This window comes from Leptosomus discolor, chromosome 24, assembly GCF_034619465.1.
Source record: "Leptosomus discolor isolate bLepDis1 chromosome 24, bLepDis1.hap2, whole genome shotgun sequence".
NCBI lineage: Eukaryota > Metazoa > Chordata > Aves > Leptosomiformes > Leptosomidae > Leptosomus > Leptosomus discolor.
Genome location: NC_141414.1, coordinates 8,571,245 through 8,597,803, shown reverse-complemented (window position 1 = coordinate 8,597,803; position 26,559 = coordinate 8,571,245). Strand labels below are relative to the sequence as shown.

The following is a 26,559-nucleotide window of genomic DNA, read 5'->3' as shown; positions in this document are numbered from 1 at the left end:
GGGCCGGGCAGCTGCAGTCGGCCTCTGCCCGAGCCCTGCTCCTGCTGCAGGAAAGTTTTCTCTCTGTTTCTGCTACAAAAGCAGTTCCAGAATGTGACACCTCTGTGAATAACTGAAACCCATGGAGTCAGCAAAACAGCAGCAGCCTGGGCAGACACAGGTCCCACCTCCCCCGGACTCCTAGAAAGACAAGGCAAGAGCCCAGGCACTCCGCAGACCTTGGGCAAAGATGCGAAGGACCGTGTTCCCATCTAGTATTTCAAAAAACGTTTTATTTACAGTGTTGTACACCTCCATCCCTGTGTTCATAGTTTTCCTTGCCTGAGACCCAGCAAGCAGAAGTGGAACCGATCCCTGGAAACAAACGAGTGAGGAGCCGCAGAGGCTGTGCCACAGGAGAGCAGTGACAGCGCCCGGGAGCTAGAGCAGGGCAGGGAGAGCAGCGCCTGCCCCGAGGCCCAGAGCGGGCAGGAGGCTCCGGCTGCTGCCGGCCCCCCCAGGCAAAGCCTAAAGCTCCAGGGGGTCTGAGCCCCGCCGGTGGGGAGGGCTGGAGAGGGACGGCAGCCCCGGCCCGGCGCTGCCCAGGCCCGCTCTGGAGCTCACAGCGGGGGCCGGCACGTTGTGCCAGGGTGAGGACTGAGGGGAGCCTGCCCCGTCCACCGTCGCCCCTTCGGCCCCACACCCTCCCCAGGGCTCGATGCCTCTCCCCTTGCCTGGGATGGAGGCAGTAACAGCAAACAGCGCAGACACCCCGTCCCCCACCCGCCCCTCGTTCCTCGCAGAGTCCCAGTTTGCCCCAGCAACTCGGTGGCGGGCGGGTGCCTTTGCTGGGCTGGCAGCCGTACCCGCTTTGCCCATGAGACGCAGGACAGAGGAGCCTCGTGGGCCAGTGCCTACCGCAGCAGTCGGCAGTCCAGAGGTAGCCCGGGGCCCCGCTGGCTGCCAGGGCTCAGCTGAAGAAATAGGTGGAATCCATCACCTCCTTCAGGTTGAATTCGCCTGGGGGAAGGGAGGGAGAGGAGAGGTCAGAGAGGAGCGGGGTCGGGGCAGGGGGCGGATGGGGCAACTGGGAGAGAAGCTGCCCCGAGCCCTGCTTCAGCTCAGCCCCTGCTGAGGGGTGGGTCAAGACAGCAGGAACTGAGGTCCCCCCGGCTTTATCTGGGACAGCGGTGGGAAGTGCAAGAAGGGCAGCAAGGCCGGGAAGGAAGAGAGGAGCAGGCAGCCTCGGGGCACGAACCATCCCCGCCACCGGATTGTGCCGCCTCCGGGGCTGACCGCAGCGGAGCGCTGGCCTGTGCCGCTCTGCGAAGGCAGGACAAAGGTTAGCCAGATGGTCTGGCAGAGGCAGGGCCCAGAGATTAGAAGGAGTTAAACTAATTGCCTTAATCCCATTGCATGTGTATCATCTAGATCCTGGCAATTATCCTGCCGAGTGCCTCGCTCCCATCCCCGGGCTAATGCCTCGTGGTTGGAAACAGATGGGAAAGGAACAACAAGACAGAGGATGGGATGAGCTGGGTCATGCTGGGGGAAATCCCAGGGGCTCAGCTCCGGGGAAGGCAGGCACCGCTTGCAGGGAGGCTCCAGGGGAATGTTTTAAGGCACAGCCCCATGGCTCTGCTGCCCAGCACAGGGGACAGCCTTAGCACGGGGCCAGACCCTCACCACGTCCAGCTTCAGACAGCCCATGAGGTCAGCGATTTTGGGGGCCGTTCTCCACCTCGCTCCCCTGGTCTCCTTGCAGTTCCTGTCCTGTGCTCCTACCTGTCTTGGGGACACTCGACAGCTGCTCCATCAGCTTCTTCTGCCACAGGGCTCTGGTCTCTCTGCCGGGGCTGGATGGACCAGAAGGAAAGCAGCTCAGCATGGGAGCTCCGGGAGAAGGTGCACCCTCCTCTGCCCCGACAACAGGATTTGGCTCTTCCAAAACTCACTACACGTCCCGCAGCAGGAGCCCAGCCCCTGCTGCAGCAGCCCCGGGCAGGTGCTGAGGCATCTACAGACCCTGCCCAGGATCGGGCTGGTCTGTGCCGCCTGGCTTTGCGGTGGCAACCAAGGGCCACGCACTGGGCCGACCCAACGTGCATCTTCACCGCTCCTTGATGCCGCACGCACAGCGGGGAACCCAAGGCACAGACATTACGGCCTGTCCCAGGCCCACCGAGGGATTTAAGCACCAAATCCTCCTTCCGTTCTGTAGCAAAGGGATGCAGACACCTCGTTTTTCACACCGGGGGAATTTGGGCGTCAGTCAAGAAGGAAGCACCACTTCCCTGCAGAGCAACCCCAGGGAGATGACACAACCCACGAGTATCTGGTCACAACCACCCCCGGGGAAGCGGTGCGGGTAGGAGGGAGCGTGGTGCGGGTTCGCCAGCAGGCAAGGAATACCTGCAGTACTTCTCCAGCATGAACTCGGACAGATCCTGCAGGATCTTCTCGCTGTGCAGAGCCACGAATTGCTGCCGACAGATCTGATCCAGGGAAAAACGGCGAGTCGCAGGTTAAGAGGCGTTTTCCCCTCCTTCCCCTCGGTGCTTCTCAGCCAAGACAGGTCAGAGGCGAGGGGCAGGGAAAGCAGCGGGGAAGAGTGGGAAGGGGGGGCTGCTGGACAAGGCTGAAGGGAATCAGCCCGGGGAGGGGGGAAGCAGAGGCCCACCCCCACTTATCGATCTACTGTACAAGAGCGCTCAGGGCAGGACAGAGGCACCGACTCTGCCAGGCGCCATGTTTAGCACTGATTTACCGGCTCAGATTCTCCCCCACACACTCCCTGAAGGGTGAGGGCAGATGGGGCTACGGCCCTAGGAAACCAGCTGCAACCGCCAGCAAGAACCCCAGGTTCATCTCGCCTGGGCAAACAAACCAGCCTATGGAGCAAAGCCCAGGGGAGGGAAGGGCTGGCAAGTGCCCAGAGGACAGATCAGCAAGATCCCTGCTCACAAGGGACCCGGGAGGACACTTTTACCTGGTTCATGACGTCCACGGTGAGCGCGTGAGTCCAATAGCAATCGTGGACTGAGACGAAGGTCAGACCCTCCCTGGGAGGCAGCAGAAGGTGCCATGAAGCAGTGCTGAGAGCCCCCTCTCCGCAGCATCCCCTACCCCATGTAGACCCACTTGCTGGGACATACACAGGGACCATGTGAGGAGGGGGAGTCCCTGCACAGCACCCGCAGATCTTCAGAGAGAGATGGCCAACCCCATGACCTCCCTGTCCCTGCCCTGCTGCCTCTTCTCATCCCTTCTCTGCCAGGAACCCCAAACCCCCACCCACCAGGGAAACCTCTCTCCCCACATCCCACACCTTGCCCTGGGGACGCTCTCCCAGCAGAGGGTGAGACCCGGAGCCAGGGAAGGGCCCCAGCTGCCTGCTCCCTACCTGAGGCAGTGCAGAGCCGTGAGCATCATGTGCGTGGAGTCCAGGGAGTGGATGAAGTTGGGTGGGAAGGCGTTCCTCTGCTTCACTGTGTCAGGCTTCCTGCAGCACAGAGTGGGAGACGGGAGGAGCTGGGGCACTTCCAGGGTGAAGGATGAGAGTGCCAGCACAGAGCCAGTGCGAGCAGAGTGCTGGGGTTGACGGGGGCAGCCCTGGAGGGGCTCCTCTGGCTGGTTTTTGCAGCTCAGGGGGCTACCAGGAACTTTGGCACTCATTGGCACCTTCCACTGATGGGAAGGTTTTGCCCTCAAAGCCCAGGCTGGGGATAGAAGGGGCTCAGTAAAGACCACGGTTTCATACTTACTGGTTGCTGTGGGAGCTTTTCACACTCAAGTTCTGCATGCTGCAATTCAGCTGCAGGGAGAGAGAAAGGGGATCAGCTGCCACACGGCACTGCCCGGCCAGCACAAGGCGCCCGGCACTGCCCCGCGCCTCTGGAGAGGGGATCGCGCCGACCAAGAGCCGCTCTGCACGAAATGTCCCCGGCTGCGACGCGGGGCCTGGGCAGGGACCTCTCCAGGGCACCCCCGTCACCACGGCAGCTGTCGCCCCTCAGGGACACCTCGCCTGCCTCCCCTCCCAAGGATCTTGCGGGCATCCTTCACCCCTCCTCAGCGATACGCCGGGGCCAAGAGAAGGGCTGCTGGAGGTGAGCGGCTGCGAGGATGCGACGGGCTGGGGAGACGTGAGTCAGCGCAGCAGCGCGTGGGAGACGAGAGCAGCGGGACTGAATCACGCGAGCCCTGAGGAAGGCTCCGTGGATGCAGGGAACGGGCTTGTGCCCCAGCTGCCTGCGTGGGACGGGAGCAGCAGAGCTTCCTCACCAGCCCACCCACGCACTCCAGTCTCTGCAGGGAGCGACGAGGCTGCAGGATGTGCCTGCACACACAAATCCTACCTGTTCTGCGGGCCCACCCGCAGGCAGTGCCGACCTTCCAGGCTTCAGCCTGCTGCCTCGAAGCCTGGCTCTCCTTTCCCTGCTCCCCACCACGGCAGAGGGAAGGGCAGATGGGTCCTGCACACCAGATACTTACCACAGTGGGCCTGGATCGATAGTAGGGCTGCACAATGGGGAGACCCAGCGGCGTGACCCACTCCACTGTCTGTCCCGACTTGGCAATGAGCTTGGCGCTCTCCGTCAGCCAGTTCTTTAGCAGAGGGAAGCAGGGAAGAAAGCAGCCGGATTAGTGTGGGCTGCTGGGACACCCCATCCCCTCCCAGCACAGGCAACCCAGACTCCTGCCGCCGACTGTGACAGCGCAGCGCTTACAGGGGAGTCTGGCCCTGCAGCAGGCACAATCCCACACCTCTGGGCTGGGACAGGAGGATCCTCTCTGGGCCAGGACCCAGAAGAACCGTCCCTCCCCATGGAGCATCCCCTGGTCTATGTATGAGTGGGCCAGGGAAGAAGAAAAGGCCGAGAGAGGTAAGAGGCAACAGGCACCTTACCTGGATATCTCGAGTCGCTGAGAACATCTCCTTGATGCCATTGAACACTTGCCTTACGAGGTAGTGAGACGCTTCCCACAAGTATTCCTGCACAGACCAGGGGCAGAGGGAGGGGTCAGGCAAAGGGGCAGCAAAAGACGCGAAGCAAAGCGACGTAGGGCGCGCTAAAAGAGCATCTCCCTGCTCCCTCAAAATCGCCTCCATCACAGACTGTGTTAAGTCTTGAGCTGTCGCAGCCAGCTGGCTGTGGGTCGTGATGGGGGAGGCCGAGATCAGCACTTCAGACGGTTCCTTGTCCAGGACAGGCTGATCCCTGTGTAACATCCCTGGATGAACAGGAGGCTCTCGCCGCCCCATCTGCCCCAGGAATGCAACACACAGCAGAAACACTCCCAGCACCAACCTGCCACAGCAAATCACCCACTCAGCGAGGACTGTCTCATGGTGGGCACACAGAACAAGAAAGAAGCGCCAGGAGGAGGAAGCCTCCGGGAGCTCTACTGGAGACAAGGGCCACTTCCAGAGGGAAGAGCACAGCCACAAACCTTGTTTTGCATCTGAAACACCAGCTGAGGCTGTCACGCCTCCAAGCTGGGCCCAGGAAGGAGGAGGAGCAGCCCTACCTGAAGAACCCCTCCCCACCCACAAGTGCTGGCAGACAGCTCTGCTGCAGGCTGGACAAGCCTGGCACAGGCATGGGGGGCTCAGTCCTGCACGTCCCCCCACTAGCTGAGATCTGGGGGGGGTCAGGAGAGAGCAAGGCAGGGAGGAAACCCCCAGGAAGGGCAGTGCAGGTAACGTGTCCCAGCCGGGACTGAGAGCTGAGCACAACCCCGCTGGGGGAGGCCGGGGCAGGCACACTACCTCAGGGAAGTCGTCAAGCTCCTTGAGACGCTTCTCTATCTGCAGCCGCCCGCCGTAGCGTGTGACACCGTACACCACCGTCATCACCGTCTGCTTCACCACCTTGCGGCTGATGAAGCCTTGCAGCACCTGGGCGATCCTCACCCCCTGCTCAGCATCCTTCTTCCGGAACTCCTCCACCTGAGGAGGAGAGTGCCCCGGGAGGTCGGCCCCGCTGCGAGCCGCGCTGGCCCAAGCCCCCTCCGCGGCTGGGGAGGGTCAGGGGCAGGAACCCCATGAGACCCTCGCAGCTGGGTGCTGCCCGGCCTCAAGTCCCACCAGCAACCCCGCAGCCCCCCTGCAGCAGCCCCAGTTCACAGATCATCTGCCGAAGGAATCAAGAGGGATCCGGGTCTCACAGATAACCGTGCCCAGGGGGAGCAGAGCCTTCCGCTGCTGCCTCAGCAGAGCAGCGGCACTTGGCAGCTGGGTGGTGCCGGACATCACAAGGACATGGCACTGGGATTGTGTCTCAGGACTCGGGTTCTCCTGCCTCCACCACCCTCAATGATAACTCTGAGCAAGCCATGCACCCCCGGTGTGCTCCCCCCGCCCTCTGACGTTGTGCTCCCTGGATAGAACAGGCTGAGACCTAGAAGGGAGAGCCAGGGCTTCAATGCCAGTCAGGGGAGTCTGGTAGATCTCAGCACACTTCCCAGCAGGCTCATTTCACATCATGTCTTGCCAAGAAAACTGAAGACTAAGCAGCAGTGCCAAAGGCTGAATCTCTCCCCTCTCCCTCCTACCCAGCTCAAAGAAAGAAAATCCCATAACCTGTGGGCCAGCCAGCCGTGGCCAAGAGATGAGGAATACTCTCTGCTCTCTTCCACCTCTCTACCCTACTTCTCCCAGCAGAAATCCCAGTGGATTTCCCACAGCCACCTCCATGAGGACAGATCTCCAGCCAGATCCTCACTGCAGCTGCTGCAGTGGTTCCAATTCGGGGAGGGACCGACTCTGCCTCTGACCAGCTCACGCTTCCCCCGCCCTCTGTGCGCTGGTCTTACCTCGACCTTTTCTCCCTGGGACCTGGAGTGACCCTGTGCAACACACTGGCACGGGGGGGAGGCAGGTCCAAGAGGACACCTCCCCGTGTCCCTGCTGCGCCTCACCTGCTGGGCCACCGCACTGTAGACATCCTGGGGGACGCTGCAGGGCATCAGATTGACGGAGACGGCGCCGATAAGATCCCGTCCAAGAGCTGCATAGTGCTGCAGACCATTGCAAGAGCCGTCCTGCGGGTGGGAAAAGAGCAGGGTGACAACAAGGTGTCAGCGTGCACATGGAGCCCTGCTCCCCCGCCCCTGCTCAGCAGCACGGATACGCTTGGCACAGAAGGTTATTGCCACTTGGACCCCTCTCTTCAGACAGGTTTGCAGCTGACCTCCCAGCAGTGGGCAGGGCCACACCAGTTTCCATTTTCCTTCTGGCCAGTTTTCCTGTCTGGGTCTCACCACTAACTGCTGCTGCCTATGAGGTTTTAAAAAAGGAAAACCCCACATCACACTGCCCCCTTCGTGAATTTTCAAAGGCATCAGAGCTCTGTCGAAACACTGAAAAACAGAACATTTGGAAAACAACAAATCTGCCTGGGGTGCTAAAAGAAGCCCCAAGAGCTGGCAGTCAAAACGACCTCAGAAAAGCCAGGAGCAGGATCAGAGGCAGGCCAAGCTGAAGACCACTCAGCAAGCCAGGGCTGGCTCCAAGGCTGGAGCTAGCTGTGCTGCCTCCGCTCTGTGGCTGATGAAAACATCCTCCTGACAGAAACCAGCTCCGACTCAGCCTTTCCCAAAGCTGCAGCTAGAGGCACGCTGACCAATCTGTCACAGCAGCTGCCCCGACAGCCCTCCTGGGACCAAGATCAGCTTGGATGAGATAGGCAGGACCTGAACGATGGCGCGGGAAGGTCCTGCTGTTCCCCAACCAGCAGCACCAGAAACGCTTCTCACAGATGTGCTGCTGCTTTGGGCCGTCCCTGCTCCTCCTGTGCTTGGGCTCTGCCTGGTGAAGGGGAGCCGGCAGCTGCCGGCAGGATCAATCCTCCTCTCCTCTCCCCTCCTCCCCGCACCCTGCAGTGCAGCAAGTTGCAGAGCCGAGAACTGACAGGGCTCCGGCAGCCCTGCCGCGGCAGAGGAGCTGCCTCTATTAACCAAGCGCTGATGACTCAACTGGAAAAAGACTCGGGTGCCCTCCAGAAGAAGTCCTTGCTGGAATTTCATTAACGGCACCCTCCACACACCCCCAACTGCTCTCTTGATCTCCTGTTGTCATAACAATATCAGTTTAGACTGTCTCATACATATTCCAGACCATCGCTACTGGCAGAATACACCCCCGTGCTCCTCCCCCCACTTCATTATGGCCATCTGATCTTCTGATGAGACTAATGAGCAAACCCCTCTCACCAGGAAAACAATTAATCATTGTCTCCCGTGCAGCAAGGGGATTTATCAGTGCAGACAGATAGCTGGCTGGGCAGCGGCTGCAGAGAGCTGCAGATCTGCTGGGACGCAGCAGGGAGAAAGGGCTGAGTCTGGCGAACGGGAGCGGCCGGGAAGGACAGATGCCTCCAGGGAGCTGAGCTGCCCCCGAGCGACTGCACTTGCCCCGCTCAGGGCATGGGCATGTCTTGGACCAAGCAGGGACAGGGCACGTGGTGGCAGCCACGTCACCGCCCTTCTTCTCCCATCTTTTGCTCCTGCGGAGCTGCTTGGCTCCAGCCCCAGAACAGGAGTGGAGCAAAGGCCCCCCAAGCCCCAGCACAGCCCTGAGCATTTCAGACGGGACCACACCACATCCCACCCAGCCAGCATCGAGCTGACTTCCAGTCCTGATCCCGCGGCTGGGGAAGGCAAGACTGGCCTGGCTCTGCCCCTGTGGGCAGCTGACCACGATCTCCCAGACAGGCTCTGCTCCAGCCAAAGGAAGCAAAGCAGCACTTGACCGCGCTGGCTCGTTCACGGCTGCACGCAGCAGCACGTTACCGGAGTTCCCAAGGCAAGACGCCTGTGGACCGCGCTCCCGCGGTGCAGAAAGCCTGGCCACGTGGCAGAGTAAATGCAGCGCTGGAGACCTGGATGCTTCTGCCCTGCCCTGAGCTTTCTGCGCTGCCTGTTCTCCTCCCCCGGCTCAGCCACACGGGCCACGCAGATCTGCTGGGCTCCTACCTGGTGAATTGGGAAGTGAGAGATGTAGGCTGCTGGATCTGGGGACCTTGAGGCTTTGGCGATTTCCATACAGCACGCCAAGACTTGCCAGGGCTCGTCAGTGTTCATCCACCACTTCCTGCCCTGGGAACAGGAAAGCGCACGCTGGTAGGAGCAGGCAGCGCTCCCGTGGCACCCCAGTGCACAGGCAGGAGCCCCTGCCCTCCCGGGACAGAACGGGCAAGGCACCTCCCCAAACCAGGCCTCCACTTCCTACTCCCCCGCGGAGCAGCGTCCCACCACCCCACCCCAAGAGCGAGCAGAGCCCTGCCAGCCATTCCCCACGTACCGTGAGCGGGCGGTCTGCCGAGTCCAGGATCTTCTCCATGATTTCATTGGCGTACTCCAGCCGCTCCTGCAAGTCGTTCTTCTTCTTCAGCCCCGTGAGGTTAATGAGGTGGATCTTCAGCCAGTCAAGGCCCTTGGGCCCCAGGGGTTTTCCCTCTGCGAAAAGCAGGATGGCCCGGGTGACATCGTTGCCGAGATGGTTGAAATAAGGCGGGCAAGGGTAAGTCCTGCCTCGGAAGTCCATGTTGTGAGGAAACCAGAACACCTTGTCCCTGACATAGTTGGCGATGGAGAGCTTATAGAGTGCATCCATGCGCAGGCTGTGCATTTCAGCCGCCTTCTTCTTGTACAGCAACAGCTCGTGCTTCTGAGACTTGGTAGAGGAATTGCTGGAAGAGGCAGGAGGCCTGGGGGCCTCAGAGATGGGCGGTGGGATGTCCAGCTTCTCGTTGCCTTTGTCATTGAAGATGGAGATGATGATATCCAGGACCGGCTGGTTAATCTTCCAGGCACAGTTGCCCAGCTCGTTCAGGGCATCCAGCACAGGGTGCAGGTTCACCGGAGGACACTGCTCCAGGAGCAGCTGGTGCTGGATGGCTCCATCCACAAAGCGCATCAACATGGTGTCGTTCAGGACAAAGGCACCAAAATGGGGGGAGGTCCAGGGCACCGGGGGGCACAGCATAGGTATGGCGGAGGAGTTAAAGGTCAGCAAGGTCTCCGCAGCGTCTGACACAATCTGGGAGAAGATGGGATGGGGCTTTATCAGCCCAACCTGGAGAGGAGCATCAGAGAGGGCAAGGTCAGCAGTAGAGGATTAGGGCTGGAGCCTGGAAGAGCACGTGCTCAGTCAGCCACTACCTAAGGATCACGTCAAGTACTGACACTGTCCCCACAGAACCAGAGGCTCCTCCGCACACCCCTGAGCAGGAAAGGAAGCAGGGAGGGAAAAGGGCCCTGCAAAGGGGGTGAAGAGGTGACCCACACAGTCCCAGAGCCCCCAGGACAAGGCTCACCTGCCAGCTGCTGCGGAAGGAGTAGATGTGGTAGAGGACGGGGATAAGTTTGGGCTCCAGGCGAGGATTGAGGGTGTTCCTGGGCACCTTGACAGCCTGCACCAGGAGTTCCAGCATGTGCATGCCCAGGCGCATGAGGAGCATGTATGACCAGCTGCAGTCCTTCAAGTTCAGGGAAGGCCCAAAGCCCGCTTCTGCCACCAGCTTATCCCAGTATTCCCGTGGCAAGTACTTGTTGGGCTGGGAGGTGGAAGGAGGAAATCAGGTCAGCCATGCTGCTCCCAGGGGCTTTCCTGGATGGAATCTATGTACCTGCAACATGGCTCTGAGAAAGACCCTCCTGTCTCTGTGTCCCTGTGAGGTCCTCCTTGGGGTGTATTTGGGGGAAGGACTGCTAACGTGGCTGCGGCAAGCCCGACGGCGAGAACCTGCTCCTGCTGCGGGCCAGGCCAGCGGCACTGCAAAGCCCTTCCCCTTGCCGCACCCCGTGCCGACACCCTGTCCCCACACCGTCCTGACACTCTGCCTTCCCCTGCCATGCCATGCGCACACAGCTCTGGGAACGACCTGCTCCTCCTGCCCTCCAACTTCCCAAATCGGTGGCCTTGGCCCCTTTCTCCCGTCCCATCCCGCCCTGCAGAGCGCACCCTCCTCAAGCACCAGAGCTCCTCCGCACGGGACGCCTGGCTCCAAGGGATCAACTCGGTGTATTTAAAACCTTCCAGCTCAGCAACACCCGCTGCGATGCCAGAACCAACCTGTCGCCATGGGGCAGGGGGCCTGTGGAGTGTCAAATGGGGTCTTCTTACTGGTGCTGGTGGCCTCTGCAGCAGCAGGTTCCCAGAACCTGGACCTCGTGCTTGCGAGGAGGTGGACGGACAAACTGCCTAGCCCCATCTCTGCTCTGCTGCTCTGCAACCTGCAGGCCCCAGGACCCCCCTCTCCCAGGCAGACCCACCTGGCTGTCCTTTGCCAGCAGGTGGATGTAGTCCTTGTAGACCTCCTGCACCTTCTCCAGCTGGCGGCTGCACAGCTTCCTCTGGGTGACGTATCTGTTGTAGACTTTGGAGCCCAGCTCCTTGGCCAAGACAGCCAGGGATTCTCCTTGTGGAGAGAGGGTGTTGAGGATCTGGCAACGGGCAAGGCAAAGAGGGTCTTAAGGAGGGAGGAACAGAAAGACGGAGCAGACAGACTGAGCAGGATTTAAAGCCCCTGCACGGGCAGCACAGAAAGATGCCAATTCCCACAACACTGAGCAGGTGATGATGAAGGAAACACGGCCAGGACAGAGCGGGGGCTCAGCACAGGGAGCAGACAGAGCCTGCACCTAACAACCTGGGCAAGCTTTGAGGCTCATGTTCTGATGCTGCTGGCCCAAGCAGGACATCAGTGCTGTGTGGCAGCCCTACGGCTGTCCGGGCAGCCCTGTTCCTGCGGCTCTGTGAGGGCAGGGCACAGTCCTACCTGCAGCATGATGCCCACATACTCCTCATCTGGCAGCAGGCACATGTACGGGTAGAGAATGTTGTACCGCGACGCGCTCTTGGGGTTGGACATGCTCTGCTTCGACTTCCGCAGGGCCTGGAGGAGGGAGTCGTGCCACTGGGACCGGAGGGTGGCCAGCAGTTCGCGCTGCACAGAAACGGAAGCAGGACAGCAACGCTGTGGTGAGAGTGTGTCCAGGCGAGCTGCCCCCTCTTTGGACCACCGATCTCCGCATCTCCCCCACGGGTCCTGGGGGGTGAACTGCCCCCCTTCCCTCCAGACATGCAGCCCCCAGACTCCCCGAGCATTACCGCTTTAATGGCTTGCGGGGTCAGAGGTTTGGTTGCCTCCACTGACTCGATGGTTATGGTGTTGTCCAGCTCCATCTCCAGCTGCTGCTGAAAGCATTCCTGCAGCTCCTGCGCAGAGAAATCCAGCTTGCGGTATGGCACCATGTTCTCCTGCAATAAGAGCGAGCCGTAAGTGCCAAAAGCCAGAGGAAGAGAAGACGTGCTCATTCTCTCAGATCCCCTGCAAGAGGCACGTGGTATGGGTCCCTGCTGAAGGCACCTTTCTGGGACCTCTGGGTCCAGAGCTCTGAGGTCTCTGGTTGGCAAATCCCAGGGAGTCTGGAGTAACAGGCCTCTCCAGAGGCTGCTCTGATCCCGTGTCACGGTCACGTATCCCCCCCAAGCATGCCCCCCAGTGCAGGCAGGTCATCTCCAGCCCCCCCTGCCAGCGCTCAGCTTCTCTGTTCCTCCGTAACGCTGTTGGTAAGGCTTCTGACGATTTGCACGGGCTACCGAGCAGAGATTGGGCTAAAAAGTTCTTCCCGTATTACAGTCCTGGGCTGGACCTGAGGACACCTGAGGACACTATCTGGCCATCTCCCACACCTCTGAGCTGCAAAGACATCCCTGAGCTCTGGGGCTTACTTTGGAGTAGAAGTCCTTGAGCAGAGAAGACTTGCAGGTCTGAGGGCTGGGTGGAGGGGGCAGCTGGTAGTTGGGCTGGACAGTCCTGATGGCCTCCAGCACCTTCTCCTTCTCATCTTCCTCAAACAGGCACTTTTGGAAAAGCTCATCCACATGGAAGCCATCGTCCTTCAGCTGCTGCACCCACCTGAGGAGGGGCAGATAAGATAGGCTTAATCTTTCACAGGGGACTGTGCACGTTGGGCAGAAATCAGCGTATAACGAGGCAGGGAACAAAGTTTTTAAACAGAAGACTAAGCACGGAGAAGTAGAGATGGATGAGGGTGAGTCCTTCTGAGGATCAAGAGTCTTGACTGTATCAGGCTTTTCCTTCCTTGTCTGTGCCCTGAACAGCGTCACCTGGACCCACGTGAGACACACAACAGGACGAAGAGCCACCCCTCCCAAACCCCTGGCAGCCACAAAAGCAAAACCCTCTCCCAAAGCAGGGCTCGGGAGCTGGCACCCACCAAGAATTAGCTCTGAGCACAGGGCAGGAGACTGATACATGGCTCCAGGCCTTTCCAGGAGGGCTAGTGGGGCCTCCCCATGCCGAGTGGGTCCCAGCAGCCTTCCTCTGTGCCACCCTTTGTGCCAGAGCTGCTGCAGGAGGGTGCAACCTCCCACACTCTCTGGAAAGGCTCTGACAGGCCCCGGGAGAGGGATGTGCCTCATGCCCTTGCCCTTGGGCTGCCTCTTCCCTTCTCCTGCGTGCACCTCAAAGCACTCCATGCAGCAACCGCTGAAAGCCTTGCAGCAACTTGTGCCTGACCGCGCCAATGTCTGCCCAGCCCCAGACGGGGGAAGAACGGTGCAGAAACGGGCATAACCAGGAAACCCGCGGAAGGCAGATGCCCCAGTCCAAGAGCACGACTGTCGGGCAGCCGGGCAGCAGGACGCTGTCCTGCGGGAACAGGGGAGCTCTCCCTGCTCTCCGCACACAGCCAGGAGCCAGCTTGCAGGGCTGCAGGAGCTGCTGGGGTGGGAGCTGCCTCCAGAGCACAGCCCGTCCTGACAAGGTCACGGGCCTCAGGTTACAGCGATCAATTACCCACCCCTCCAGCCCGCACCTCTGCTGAGCAGGCGGCTTTCGCCTTCACGCTCGGGGGGCGAGACTGAGCTCCGCTGCTGTTGGGAGACCGAACAAAAAAGACGCAGGTTCCTTCACCCTCAAAAACCCCTGCTCTCCCCTCCAGCCTGGCAGCACAAGGCGACCCACGGGGCTGGTCACAGCTTGGGCAAAGGGGCAGGGGACTGCGGTTCACGTACCGAGCCCGGGGGCCAGGGCGCTGCTCGCAGGGCTGCAGGAGGAACAGCCCGAGCACCAGGAGCGGCCGCAGGAGGAAGCTCTTCCCTGCAGCCCCCAGCGCAGCCGGGGACCAGAATCCCCTGCAGGCACCAAGACCTCCCGCTGCCCAGCCCAGGGGATGCTGCGGGACCACGTCCCCTGGCTCTGCCGGGCTGAGCGGGACGCAGGGCACAGCAGAGCCCAGAGCCCCACCTGCCGACAGGCCTGGCCTGCGCCGGGCGACACCGCAGGCAGGGCAGGCAGACCCCGGTGACACCGGCACCAGCCAGGCCTCCATCAGCCACAGAAAGCAAAGCGGGCAGGAGGGAGCCCCTGGCAGCTTTGGGACAGCATTAAGAGCCCAAGAGGTGACAAACGGCGCCCGGAGACAGAACTGCCCCACGCTGTGAACCCTGCTGCGGCGAGCGCCCCAGCTGCCTTCTGGCACGTTTGGGAGCAGGCAGGACCTTCAGTGGCCAACAGCTCGACACCTCTGCAGAGCCACCCTTCCTGAGAAGCCCCCCCCAGCAGCCCAGTTAACACAAGCAACCCCCACCTCACACACTCCCGGCACAGGCTCAGTGCTCCAGGCTGCGCCGCTGCGTGTTTGGGGTCGGAAGGGAAGCGAGAGCTCATAACCCCCTCCAGCACCAGCGAAGAGAAACAGTTTGGAGAAACACACACACGCCCCGGCGAGGGCTGGGGTTGCCAAATCCGTGCAGGGGTGCTATGAACATCTGCCCGCAGCCAGCCCCGCGGGTGTACTGCTGAACTGACGCGACACCCACACGCCCAGGCAGCAAAGCCAATGCCAGCCCCTTCCAAATCAGCTGACTGCAAGACATGGACTCAGAGGCATCTAGAAGTTGTTAGCCAGCCAAGGGACACACGAGGCCAGTGATAAATCCCTGAACCACCCAAGGGTGTTTGTGCAGCATTAGCAGATCACCAGAAAGCTTTCTCCATCCCCCGGGGCAAGGCAGCCGGCTGCGCTACCAGACCCAAGCGCTGCCCCTAGGCCCGGCCGCCGGGATTTACAGGGCTCCTTCAGCTCCTCGCTTTGGGGGTGACGCTTGTTCTGCCCAATACGCTCCACAAAATCCACTTCAATCTCCCGATGGTGCTCCTCCAGAGACCTGGCACCCTGCAAAAACCAGCTGTTTGGCTGAGCCTACCAGGAAGGGCAAACTCCACGGAGGTGCTGTAAAAACGAACGGAGGAGCCACTGCTACTGGGCAGTGACGGAGGGACCAGCGGGAGAGAGACGCCCAGGATGGGTGCAGAACCAAGGAGTACCTGACTGAAGAGAAGCTGCTCCCAGCTCTGGCCAGCAGCAAGGCTGTTCCCACCTCCTACAGCTCCTTTCCCTGCCAGATCTCAGACAAACTCCCTCGCAGCTGGGGGTGGCAAGGAGGGCCCGCTGCGGAGCCCTGCCCGCTCCTAAATCGGGCCACAAGAAATGGGTCAGAGCATCTCGCTGTGCACGCAGCAGGGGCAGGTCTTCCCCACCCTGGGCCAGCGCACCTTCTCCCCAGAGCAAGCTCCCAGTTCTCCCAGCGCAGCAAAGCAGCAGGCTGTGAAGATGCAGCCCCCTGCGGCAGGCGAAGCGCGTTACCTCCGGATGGTTTTGGTGGGCGACTGGTTCCGGCCCATGCACTCCAGCGCGGCTGCGTAGGAGTCCAGGTTGGGCCGGAGGCCGACGGATTCCAGCAGGGAAAAGAGCCGGTTGATGCGCTGCAAGCAGCCCTGTGGAGGAGAAGGGAAGGGGACTGGGGACACAGACGCCAGCAGCCCCAAGTCACAGCTTCATGCCCCTCCGCTCCTGCTCAAATTTAAGCACCTCAATCCTGCCCCATCCCATAATTCCCCTCAAAGCCACCTCACAGGGATCAGCGGCCTGATTCAGTGGCCTCCTACCAGCTCTGTCCCTCTCAGCAGAAGCCAAGCCCTCCTTGAACATCAGCTGCAGGCAGACGGACAAACATATAAAACCCCAACCACTGCTTCCACAAGCACGAGGCTCTTCCTCCTGAGCCAGCCCCCCTCGGCCACCCGGCAGTCCCGACAGCCAGAGCAGGGCAGCAGCCCCCGGCTCGGTACCTTTCTCGCCCAGCTGCGCATCACGACGTTGTACGCGCTGACGTTCAAAAGCCTTCTCTTTGCGGAGGACCTGCGGCACAAGCGAAGAAACCTCTCGGCCTCCTCTGGCTGCTGCAAGAACAGGAAGCATTCGAGGTTGGACTGGATGGTCTGCTGCAGGACCTTGTAGTGGTTGCTGTCCTTGTCCTCCGGCACCCCCGGATGCCTCTGCACCTCTGCACGCGCCTTCATGGCCGCCACCCGCAGCTTGCTGCGGGCGTAGACACCGCGGGAGCCAGCGGGGCTCTGGCTCCAGGCAACAGCCACTTTAGCCTTTGGGCTCTTGAGATCCTTCTTGGCTTTAGCTTTGGCCTCTGCCTCAGTCTTAGCCTTGGCTTCGGCCTCTGCCTTGGCCTTGGCCTCGGCCTCTGCCTCTGCCTTGGCCTTGGCCTCTGCCTCTGCCTTGGCCTCCGCCTCCACCTTGACCTTTGCCTTAGTCTTCGCCTTGGCCTTAGCCTTAGTCTTCGCCTTGGCCTGGCCCTCCACAGCCAGCTGGGAGGCAGTGAGGGACAATTTCTGCTCCAGCTTCAGCTGCCGGGTGTACATCTCCTTCTTTGACTTCTCGACCCAGCTGCTGGGACGGGCCGGGCCCTCACCCCTTCCCCTGGGAGCAGGTTGCTCCTCCACGGGGACGGGAGCCACCACTTTCTGCAGCGGGTCCAGGTACTTGTCACTCCCCAGCGAGGCCAGCTCCACTTTGTTGACTGCCACCTCCGGGACGTTACTGGCTTGGAGTTGCTTCACTCGAGCTTTCAGCACTGCCAGGGGACACAAAGCCAGGGAGAGGTGAAGGGATGTAAGGCATGGCAGAAGGTTGTGTCCTACCCCAGGGCCTCGCCTCTGGGATTGCCCAGGAACAGGCTCAGGAAAAGAGGGTGCACACAAGGACTTCTTCCCTCCTTGGCCAGCCCTGCTCCCAGCAATCACACCTGCTTTGACCACTGTCTTTCTGGGATCCACCCATGAGCTGTGGCCCAGCCCAGCATCCCGGGAAACCCAACAATGGCACTGCAAGGGAAGAAGCACCAGCTCATGCTTGTCTAAGCCCGGCTGCCTGGTCCCTTCGCTGAGCCTCTCTCCAAGGACCTCATGCCCTCAGCTCACCCAGGCAGAGAGCCCAAAGCCACAGCACGCTCCAGGTCAGTCTGCAGGGCCCTCGCACGCCCTGGAGGAACTCTTCTACCATCCCTTAGGATGTTTTACAGCAACCCAACACTCCCTGCGAGTAGGGTGGGCCTCCAGGTCCTTACAACAGGACAGAACTTGCTCAGGGAGGCCAGCAAGCCCATGGGAAGCCCCCCCATCCTTGCCCAGGCTACAGGTATTTCCAGTCCCAAATATCTTCTCTATGGCTACACAGAACGAGAAGACTCCTAGAAAACCTTCCAGGACACTGAACAAGGGAAACCCCTGCAGCTCTCCTAGCCCTCCCCAACTCACCTTCCAGAAGCTCTGTCCTCTCGCAGACGGCATTTCTTCTTGCCTTCTCCTTGGCGCTGGCGGAGTAGTTCCTGAGAACGCTCCATGGGATCCCTGCAGGGAAAAGACGCAAAGAGGGGGAGGTCAGAGGAGGCTTCTCCCCTTACACCACTGACAGCCCCACAGCGGGGACCCAGCCAGGCAGTGGGGTGGGCGCAGAGGGGAGAGGGCGAGCAGCTTTTCTCTGCTCAGCTTGCAGGTCCCAGCAACTTCAGCAGCAGTGTCACAGCAGGGCAGGGGGGCAGCTGTGCCAGCAAGCGACAGGGACACCCCTCTTACCCCCTGGCACTAACCCCTTGGAGGGAACACGACCCCAGGGACACCACAAACCCCAGCGCTGTTGCACGGGGTGGCAAGACCCAGCAGCCCCCAGAGCAGCCAGACTCTATCCCACAGCAGGGCCAGGACCCCAAAGACCCCCATTTCTACCCTTAGAGAATGCCAGTGCCCCAGGACGGCCACAGCCCCCATCTCTATCCCTGGCTCACGGCGCAAAAAGACCCTCACAGTCCCCAGCTCTGTCCCAGCGGAGGAGGGTTGGGGACGCCAGCGACCCCAGCTCTGCCCTGGGAGGGATGCTCAGGACCACAGGGACCCCCACCGCCCCACCTCCGTCCCCACGGCCGGGGTCAGGCCTCCGGGACCCCGCAGCCCCACCTCCGCCCCGGGGCGTGAGGGGCAGGACCCCCGGGGCGCCCCCGCTCCGCTCCCTCGGGACCCCGCGGCCCCAGCGCCGCCCCCCGGCCCAGCTGCCCGGCCCGGCCCCGCTCTGACCCCGCTCCCGGCCGCCCCGGCCGCTCACCGGCCCCGCGGAGCCGGGCCGGGCCCAGCAGCGCCGCCCGCAGCCGCAGCAGCGACATTCCCCCACGCTACGCCGCCATGCCGCGCCGCGCGCCACCACTGCGCAGGCGCCGCGCGACGCACGGCGGGAGCGGGAGTCCCTCCTCGCCGGACTACAGCTCCCATGGTGCAGCGCGGCCGCGCCACGCGCCCCCTGGCGGCCGCGGCGGCCCCGACGGGACGGGACGCGACGGGAGCAGAGCCCGGCGATCGCGGCGCTGGGACACGGCGCTGCCCCGCGCCCCTCCCGGCCCTGGCTGGCCTCGGGCCGGGCCGCAGACGGACACCGCCCCCGGGCCCGGGGCCAGGCCCACGGGAGCCCCATGCCCCCCCCCGGGGAGCCCCGATCCCCGCCCGCCCCGAGAGCCAGTAGCGACCGGAGCGTGCGGCCCCCCAACCGGGCGCCCTGCGAGCGCATCCAAGCGACGAGGGACGGGGATCCGGGACAGCCGTCGGGGCGCCAGTTGATGAATGGGAGGCCCCGCCTCTCGGCCCCGCCCCGCCCCGCCCATTGGCCGCCACCGCCGCCGCCCCCGCCCCGCCCGCCGGCTCGCCCCGCGCCCGGGCCGCCCGCGCCGTCGGGGCCGGTCGCCGCCGCCGCGGCCATGGCCCGTCGCCCGCCGCGCCCCGCCGCCCGCCCGCCGCCCGCCGCCATGAGGCGCGGGGGCCCCGCCGCGCTCGCCGCCTGCCTCGCCGGGGCGCTCGCCGTGCTGGCGGGGCCGGGGCCGGGGGCAGGGGCGGGCAGCGCTGCCCCGGGCGGCCGGCGCCCCCCCCGCAGCTACGGGCACCTGGAAGGCGACGTGCGCTGGCGGCGGCTCTTCTCCGCCACCCGCTTCTTCCTGCGCATCGACGGCGGCGGCGGCGTGGAGGGGACGCGCTGGAGGGAGCGGCCGGGCAGTGAGTGGGGCCGGGGCCGGGGCCGGGGCCGGGGAGAGCCGGCGCCTGGGGCCGCCCCCGGGAGGCGAGAGCTCAGAGTCAGGGGCGGGCGGTGCCGCGGCCGGTCACGGGCGGAGGGTATGGCCGGGAGTGGAGGGGCGAAGGCTGGACGGATGGAGGCGCCCCGGGATGGCGGCGGGACCCCGGTGTGCCCGGCCCCGGGGAGCGCCCGCAGCTCCTCCCGCCCGGCGAAAGACTCTGCCGAGGCGTCTCCGCCGGCCATGCGGGAGCCGCAGGTCCCCGCTGTCCCGCTGTCCCCGCTGCCCCGCAGACGGCCGGCCGGGGCACGCAGCTCGCTCCGCACGAACGGCTCCTGCTGCCTGCGCCCCCGGGAGCCCCTTTCCCGGGGTTCGGCTGCCCGCCGCACTGCGGGAGCGATGCGGGGTGCGGGGACACCGGCGTGCTCCGGGGGCGGACTCGGTGTCGCTTTGCCAGCTCTGCCCAGTGCCCGGGGTGACCTGGGGAGTCCCTCGGTGCATATCGTCCTGCCGGGGCAGCCAGGGGGGCTGCGTCCCCTGCCCTGCATCTCGGGATGTCTTCGAGCGGCACAGACGGGGGGGGTCTGATCGTTCCGTGTCAACGCGCTGTGGGGGATAAAGGCTGAGGAGGAGGAGGGAAGGAGGAAACTTTGGGGCGATGCTGGTCTCAGAACCGAGCGTCCATGAGGCTGGTGTGGGAGAGGGGAGCAGCCCCGTCGGGGAGGACCAGAGGGTATCCGCGTCCTGCAGCGCAGGTCAGGGCTCGGCACAGTGCGAGGGCACGCGTGGACCCCAGGGACACTCGTTGTGCAGGGACCCGGGTGGGCACAGCCGGCAGCCCCTGCCGCAGCACGCAGAGGGGGGCACTCGCTGCAGCCTCCCCACGGGCTGGTCCTGCTGAGGGGCCCGGGAGGGGGCTCACGGGGCTGGGCAGCACATCCCGGGGGGGACGGAGAGGGTGAAGGCTGTGGGACGTGGGCGATGGCCAGGCTGTGCTGTGATCCGGAGCTTGGGAACGAGCAGCAGGATTAGGCCTGGGGCTGGGGCTGCGTCTGCTCCACCCTGCAGCCCTTGGGAGCAGCCGCGTGTGGTGGTGGGAAGAGGCGGCTGCGGAGGCTGGCACTGGGGTCCCTGAACCAGCAGAGAGGGTGCTCCCGGTACTGGGATCCTGCCTTGGCTCCACAGCTGCCTGCTGCCACCCTGGCCCCCTCCAGGTGACAGCGCTGTGGGTCCTGAGGGGACATGGCACCCACCGTGTGGCTGCAGCAAGGGCCATGGCTGCAAGCCCAGCTTCGGCGCCCGTGGTATCAGCCCATTTGGGGCGCTGGGTCCCAGCACCCTGTGACAGGGAGGGGGGCACCAGGCTGGCAGGGCAGTGGCTGGACAGGGTGGGGATGCTGGGGTCCTTGGGAAGGGGCGATGCCTGAGCATCCCCGGGGGGCTCTGGCAGAGTGTCAGTGCTTGGAGTGGGAACGATGCTGCAGACGGGAGCAGCATCCCCCTGCCCATGTCCTGGTGGCAGCGGGGGCTGCCCTTCTGGCCAGCACAGGAGGACGTCACCCAGCCAGCCGCAGGACGAGGGAGCCCAGCCCAGCCCCGGGAACCCTCTTGCGGTGTCAGAGGCTGTCGGGAGTCCCGACCGGGCGCGCTGCCAGCGCCAAGCGCCCCAACACGTTCCCTCGGCCAGGTGGCAGCGGGGCCTGGCAGGTGGAGCAGCTCCAGGCTGTCGCACGGGGCTCGCTCTGGCTGCCGGCACGGCAGATAACCTTCACTTGGGCTGGGCTCGGGCTCTGCTCCTCAGCCTTCGCCGCAGCCACCGGACCAGCCCTGCCAGGGGCTGCAGGGTGCCAGGGGGTCTGCCTGCCTTGAGCCCTGCGTCTGCCCCAGCCTCCCTGGGACCCTTCTGGGGCTGAGGGTGTGAGACTGGGAGCACTGGGAGCTGCCTCCGGGCTGCCGCCGTGTGCCCACAGGGACCTGTCCCCCTGCGCAGAGCCAGGCACTGGCCGGGCACCTGCGAGCAAAGCACGGCAGAGCCAGCTGAGGCACCGGGAACAGCAACAGGGGGTTATTTCTAGAAGAGCAGAAGTCCTTTGTTATAAATAGCAGCAGGTCCAGCGGGTGATTGAGCGGGGTGGATTCACAGGCATTCGCTCAGCCCTTCCCCGTGGCTGCTGCTCATCAACAGCTTCACTGGGCCGGGCCCTGCGGGTCCTGGTGGGTGCCGGGCCGGGTGCTGGCGGCAGCACCGAGGCAGCTGGGCTGAAAATCCCCTCTTACACATTGGCCCCAAGGAGCCGAACACTCCGGAGCCCTCATGCTGCCCCGCTGTCACGTCCACCCTGTCCCTCCCAGCTAGGACATGAGTGCCCCCAGGCAGGCGCTCGGCCAGGGGGTCGATGCCTGGTGAAAGCCCCTGCCCAGGGGCTGCAGCCCCCTGCGCTGTGTGTCCTGCTGCCAGCCAAAGCCTCCACACATCCTCCCATCCCAGCTGGCTGGGACAGCCCCCGGCAGCGGTGCCCATGGGCGGCTCCTGCTGCGGCTCACACCCTGCCCGCTGCCCTGCCTGCATCTCTGCCCACTGGAGACTCCTTCTCCCCTTCCCGCAGCACCGTGTGCCCGGCGGGTGGCAGGGCCGGCAGCGGCACTCCGGGCTGGCGGGGCGCGAGGCGGTGCAGGAATCCAGAGGCCCTGACAATGCTCTGGGTGTTTCCCCTGTCAAAGCCGCTGGTCCGACCACATGCCTTTCCCATTAGCGGCTGCGCCGGGAGCTCGTGGCCGGGCACACGCACACCAGCCCCGCTGCGGCTTCACAGCCCGGCTGCAGCCGCCTCCTGGGCTTGTCCCCACGTCCTGCAGTGCTGCGCATCCCTCCTGCCCATGGTCCTCGGTGCAGGGCCGCGTGTCCGTGCTTGTGCCAGCCGGGTGATCGGCACTGGCATCCGCAGGCAGCACCGTCCCGGCCGCATTCCCACCCCCTCTGCCCGGGTGCCTTCCGTCCACTGTAACCCGGCTGTGCGCCGTCACTGCCAGCCCCGTGCACACTTTGCCCGTCCAAGGGCCACACTGGCCTCGGTGCCCTGAGCGGGCGGGGGGCTGGGCGCTGCGAGAGGCGGGTCGGGTCCCCAGGGCACCGCCGGCACATTCAGGACAGATGCGTGGGCAGCGCTGCCAACGAGGGGAGGATAAACGTGAGGTCGGCACCGGGCAGAGGTTTGTTCCGGGCAAGGTGGTGCTTGGCATCGCTCCCGCGCAGCCCGGCTCCTGGGAAGCAGCTGGGCCCTGGGGAGGAGAGGAGTAAAGATCAAATCCTCCCCGGATCAGAGGTTCTTCCTCCCGCTCCCGGCTCAGGCTGCAGCCCTTGTTCCCGCCGTCCCTCCGGCTGCTCCAGTGCTGGGCGAGGGTCAGCGGCCCCGTCTTGCCAGGGAGGCACTTTGCAGCCACAGACCTGGTGTCGGGGCAGGGCCCCTCGGGGAGGTCGCCCGTCCCTACCCGGCTCACCGCGGCGCTTCCCTGTCCCGCAGGCATCGTCGAGATCCGGTCGGTGCGTGTCGGCGTCGTGGCCATCCGGGCGGTGCACACCGGCTTCTACCTGGCCATGAACAAGCAGGGGAGGCTCTACGGGTCGGTAGGTCGGACGCTGCCTCCCGGGAGGGACCGGACCGGGGTCAGAGGCGCAGGGCAGAGCTGCAACGGGGGGTCCCAAACCCACACTCTGACTGGGACCTGGTTTCCCACGCTCTGACCTGCTCCCCAGCAGGGGACTGCACCCACAGAGCCCCTCTGCCCTCCAGGGACCGGGGAGGAGCGGGGGTCCTGCCCTGCCCCGCTCTCGGGGCCGGACCCCACTGGAGCAGGGCGACAACGGGCCCCGGCCGAGCGCGGCCTCCCCTCACCCCCTTCCCTCTCCTGCCAGAAGGAGTTCAGCCCCAACTGCAAGTTCACGGAGCGCATCGAGGAGAACGGCTACAACACCTACGCGTCGCTGCGCTGGCGGCACCGGGGCCGCCCCATGTTCCTCTCGCTCAATAGCAAGGGCAGGCCGCAGCGAGGGGGCAAGACGCGCCGGCAGCACCTCTCCACCCACTTCCTCCCCATGCTCGTCAGCTGAGCCCCGCGGGCGGCTCCGGACCGTCCTGTAGGAAAAAGCGGAAAAAAAGGGTTATTTTATTTATGTACATATCTATTTTTTTGCTATTTATTGTTTTATTTTTAAATGCGCGGCGGAGGATGGATGCAGAAGGCGGATGCTCCAGACGCAGCCTGCGGGGACGCGGCTCTCCCCACCGTCCCGCCGAGGCAGACCCAGCGCGGTGCAGCCGGTGCTGCTGACAGCGACTCTGCAGGGGCTGGGACGGGGCTGGGACATACCGGGGGGGTTGTGTTTGTCTTGTGCCCCAGCACCCGTGGCAATTAAAGCTGGTTCATGGTACGGAACGGGGAGCGAGTGTCAGAGCTTCCATGGTGGGCTTGGGGTCGGCTTCCCTGGGGTCATGGCTGCAGCCGCCAGCGTCGTCCCTGCTGCCGCCGGTGGGGAGCCCAGACAGTCCCTCGCCGTGTCCAGCTCCTCGTCGACCCACACCCTCACCGGCAGAGACGCACCCAACCCAAACCCTCACCCGCAGCGATGGCTGTTCAGGGGCACGAAGGAGAGAACAGGGAAAAGCAGCTGCCGGTGGGGGAGAGGCCGGACCCTGCTCTGGTGCCGCAGGGAAGTGCTTGCACGCGTGACGCACAGCCAGAGCAGCACAGCTGCTCCGAGGGGGAGCATCCCCCGGGAGTGCAAGGGGATGAAGCCCTGGGGACCCCAAGGGAGCAGGCAGAGGGGGATGAGGGGTCGAGAGGGTCCCTGGTGCCAGAGCAAGAGCCCAGTCGCAGCCGAGTGTCCTGCTGCGGCGTTGCAGTGGGCTCTGTGGGACCGGGTGCCGCAGGAGCACCGCAGGAGCCAGCCAGGACCCTCGGGTAGGTGCTGCCCTGGGCTGCCCCTGGCTGGGGGGAAGCTGAGACGCTGCTCCCCACCCCCACGCGGACCCCGAGCCAGGACTTCATGAGCAGAAGGGACCAGACCTGCTCTGGAGAACCTGTCCCCAGTGGGAGCACCTGGGCCACAGATGCCCACTCAAGCGGCTGGTGCCCGATCCACGCCCTGGATCGAGTCCTGAAGCGCAGCGGGGCATCCAGCCCCCCGCCTGCCCCCGCCTCAGCCCAGCCCTGCCACATCCTCCCCAGCAGAGATGGAGCTGGCAAGGCGGCGGTGGCGAGGGCCAGCCCCTTGCCTGGAGGGGAGGACGACCAGAAATAGCACCCACGCCTCGGCCTCCCGGCCAGGGCACGTTCCTGTGCCGCCCTCCGCACCCGCCGCGGTGAGGCATCGCAGCCTGGTCACTTTGTCACGTCAGACGTGAGCGATGGCCCCAGCGAAAACCACCAAACTCGTTCCATTTCTTACCCAACGAGCTCCAAGAGCCCGAGAGGGAACAGCCACCGCGTTAACCGTGTGGTGACCGTGGTGAGCACCGGCCCTGGCCCGGCCCAGAGGCCCTGCCAGGCGAGTGGCAGCAGCCACACACCCACCCCGGGCTTCGCTTCGCCCACTCGAAACCCGCCCCGAGCACCGCTCACACGTGAAAAATCGCCCCCCCAAGCTCCAGGGGAGGCGGGAGCCTCACACCGCAGCCGGCAGCTGAAACGTGGCAGGAGAAGGAAGGTTTTTCCAGGTCTCCCGGGTTGTGTTTTGGTGACTAAACAGCAAAGCCTTTCCTCCGTGCCGGCCCAGCCGATGGGCACACGCAGGCTCTGCCGGGGACCTTCCTGCTGCCACCCACCTCCCAAGCCCAGGCTCCTGGTGGCAGAAGCTTCTGGCTCAACCTCCGGCGGAGGATGAGCTATTAACCCTGATATACCAGTCCTGAGATAAACCCTCGTCCCGCAGGCATCCGCCCGCCGAGATGAAAGACGCCGCTGGGCTGCCCTGGCTGCGCTGGCAAAGCCAAGGAGGAAAAACATTCCAGGAGAGTTGCTCAGCGCCGGCCGCGTGGCCCCGGCAGGCTTGGCAAAGGCTGTTGCCATCCATGCCGGGGACGTTTTCTCCAACAAAACGTCTCTTCTTGTATTCCAAAACAGCTCAAGGACCACCGACCAAGGCACCTGCCTTCCCCTCCTACGGGAGGCACGTGCCTTCCCCGAGAGCTCTCGGGAGGAAGGGCCAAGTCCTTGCGTGAGGCTGCTTTGAGAGGGTCACCAAAGCTCTGCTGGTGCCAGGACCTTGAGTGACCGGGGAGAGATGCCTGCACCTTCCCCGGGCACTCCCGGCCGGCTCACAGGGCCCAAAAAGCCAGAGAAGACGCAGGGAGGCTCCCGAGCCGGGGAACCCTCCGTCCATTGCACTGGGCAGCGCCCGCAGGGGCAGGTTCCCCATCTCCTGCTCTGCCACAGCGAGGTCCTGACCTGCGGCCTGGAGCACCCAGGGAATGGGTCAGGGAGACCCCCCGACCGCCCCAAGTCCCCCCAACAGAAAGGGGCCTCAGTTGACACCTGTCCCACGCCAGCCGAGCCGGTGCCTCGGAGCCACACGCCGCCGCCTCGCTCCTCCTGCCGCGAAAGCTCCTCCGAGGACGCGGCCCTGCCCGGGCTCCTGACTCGGCTTCTCTCGGAGCTGGCGAGGCTGCGCTGGAGGTTCAGCGTGACCAGACCAAAACCGAAGGCCCTCGGTGACGGCACCAAGGGGACCCAGGTTTTTGTCCCTCTGGCGCCTCCCGGCCCAGGGGAGCGCAGACCCCGGCAGCAGGTAGGTCGCTGCCCGCGCCGGTCACATTCTTTTCATTCTCCCAGCTCCAGCTCTGTCACAAACCGAGTCACAAACACACCTGGATATCCGTCTCTCTCCTTTTTTAATCAGCTGTATTTTAAGTAGCTTTCAAGTACATTCTTCTCCAGAACGTTGTTTTCCCCTTATGTTACTTGATGACGATGGCATTTGGCTGGTCCTTCACCGATGCACACCCAGTCCTGATGTCGACACAGTGGAAAAGTCCGCTCAGGCTGAGAGAAGGGCAGGACTGCGGCAGGGAGAAGGTGTAAGAAATACGGGAGAGCCGGCCAGGAGGCTTTCGGACGCAACCCTGCAGCCACCCGCCCTCCGC

General features: G+C 63.9%; 2 protein-coding genes across 5 annotated transcripts; one reads left to right on the top strand and one right to left on the bottom strand.

Moving 5' to 3' along the window:
• Nucleotides 1-769: 769 nt before the first annotated feature.
• Nucleotides 770-18,541, bottom strand: POLRMT (RNA polymerase mitochondrial). Of its 4 annotated transcripts, none has more exons than XM_086477642.1 (22): nucleotides 18,469-18,541; nucleotides 17,628-17,720; nucleotides 16,614-16,945; nucleotides 16,149-16,481; nucleotides 15,664-15,794; nucleotides 12,722-12,908; nucleotides 12,098-12,247; nucleotides 11,766-11,933; nucleotides 11,260-11,430; nucleotides 10,302-10,541; nucleotides 9,287-10,060; nucleotides 8,959-9,081; nucleotides 6,904-7,026; nucleotides 5,753-5,932; nucleotides 4,889-4,975; nucleotides 4,474-4,587; nucleotides 3,744-3,793; nucleotides 3,383-3,481; nucleotides 2,969-3,041; nucleotides 2,392-2,474; nucleotides 1,765-1,859; nucleotides 770-999 (listed from the first exon to the last, which is right to left on the bottom strand). In XM_086477642.1, the coding sequence occupies exons 1-22, from the start codon at nucleotides 18,524-18,526 to the stop codon at nucleotides 950-952; spliced, it is 3,714 nt and encodes a 1,237-aa protein (XP_086333768.1). In that variant the 5' UTR covers nucleotides 18,527-18,541; the 3' UTR covers nucleotides 770-949. The 4 variants fall into 4 exon arrangements, with proteins under 4 accessions (XP_086333768.1, XP_086333769.1, XP_086333766.1 ...); XM_086477643.1 differs by having other exon boundaries at nucleotides 1,765-1,835; nucleotides 18,469-18,526; XM_086477640.1 differs by having other exon boundaries at nucleotides 16,149-16,945; nucleotides 18,469-18,526.
• Nucleotides 18,542-19,159: 618 nt separating this feature from the next.
• Nucleotides 19,160-23,528, top strand: FGF22 (fibroblast growth factor 22). Its single transcript, XM_086477646.1, has 3 exons — nucleotides 19,160-19,403; nucleotides 22,942-23,045; nucleotides 23,334-23,528. Exons 1-3 carry the CDS (start codon nucleotides 19,160-19,162, stop codon nucleotides 23,526-23,528), a joined length of 543 nt encoding a protein of 180 aa, XP_086333772.1.
• The last annotated feature ends 3,031 nt before the right edge of the window (nucleotides 23,529-26,559 follow it).

Bases quoted from the DNA above. Each gene is read 5' to 3' on its own strand.
- FGF22 (XM_086477646.1), top strand. From the start codon at position 19,160: ATGAGGCGCGGGGGCCCCGCCGCGCTCGCCGCCTGCCTCGCCGGGGCG. The intron at 19,404-22,941 runs GTGAGTGGGGCC...CCTGTCCCGCAG, and splicing joins CTGGAGGGAGCGGCCGGGCA to GCATCGTCGAGATCCGGTCG. The intron at 23,046-23,333 runs GTAGGTCGGACG...CTCTCCTGCCAG, and splicing joins AGGGGAGGCTCTACGGGTCG to AAGGAGTTCAGCCCCAACTG.
- POLRMT (XM_086477640.1), bottom strand. From the start codon at position 18,526: ATGTCGCTGCTGCGGCTGCGGGCGGCGCTGCTGGGCCCGGCCCGGCTC. The intron at 12,909-15,663 runs GTAACGCGCTTC...GCCCCTCCTCAG, and splicing joins CCCACCAAAACCATCCGGAG to GTGGGTGCAGCAGCTGAAGG. The intron at 11,431-11,765 runs GTAGGACTGTGC...GCCCGTTGCCAG, and splicing joins ATGTGGGCATCATGCTGCAG to ATCCTCAACACCCTCTCTCC.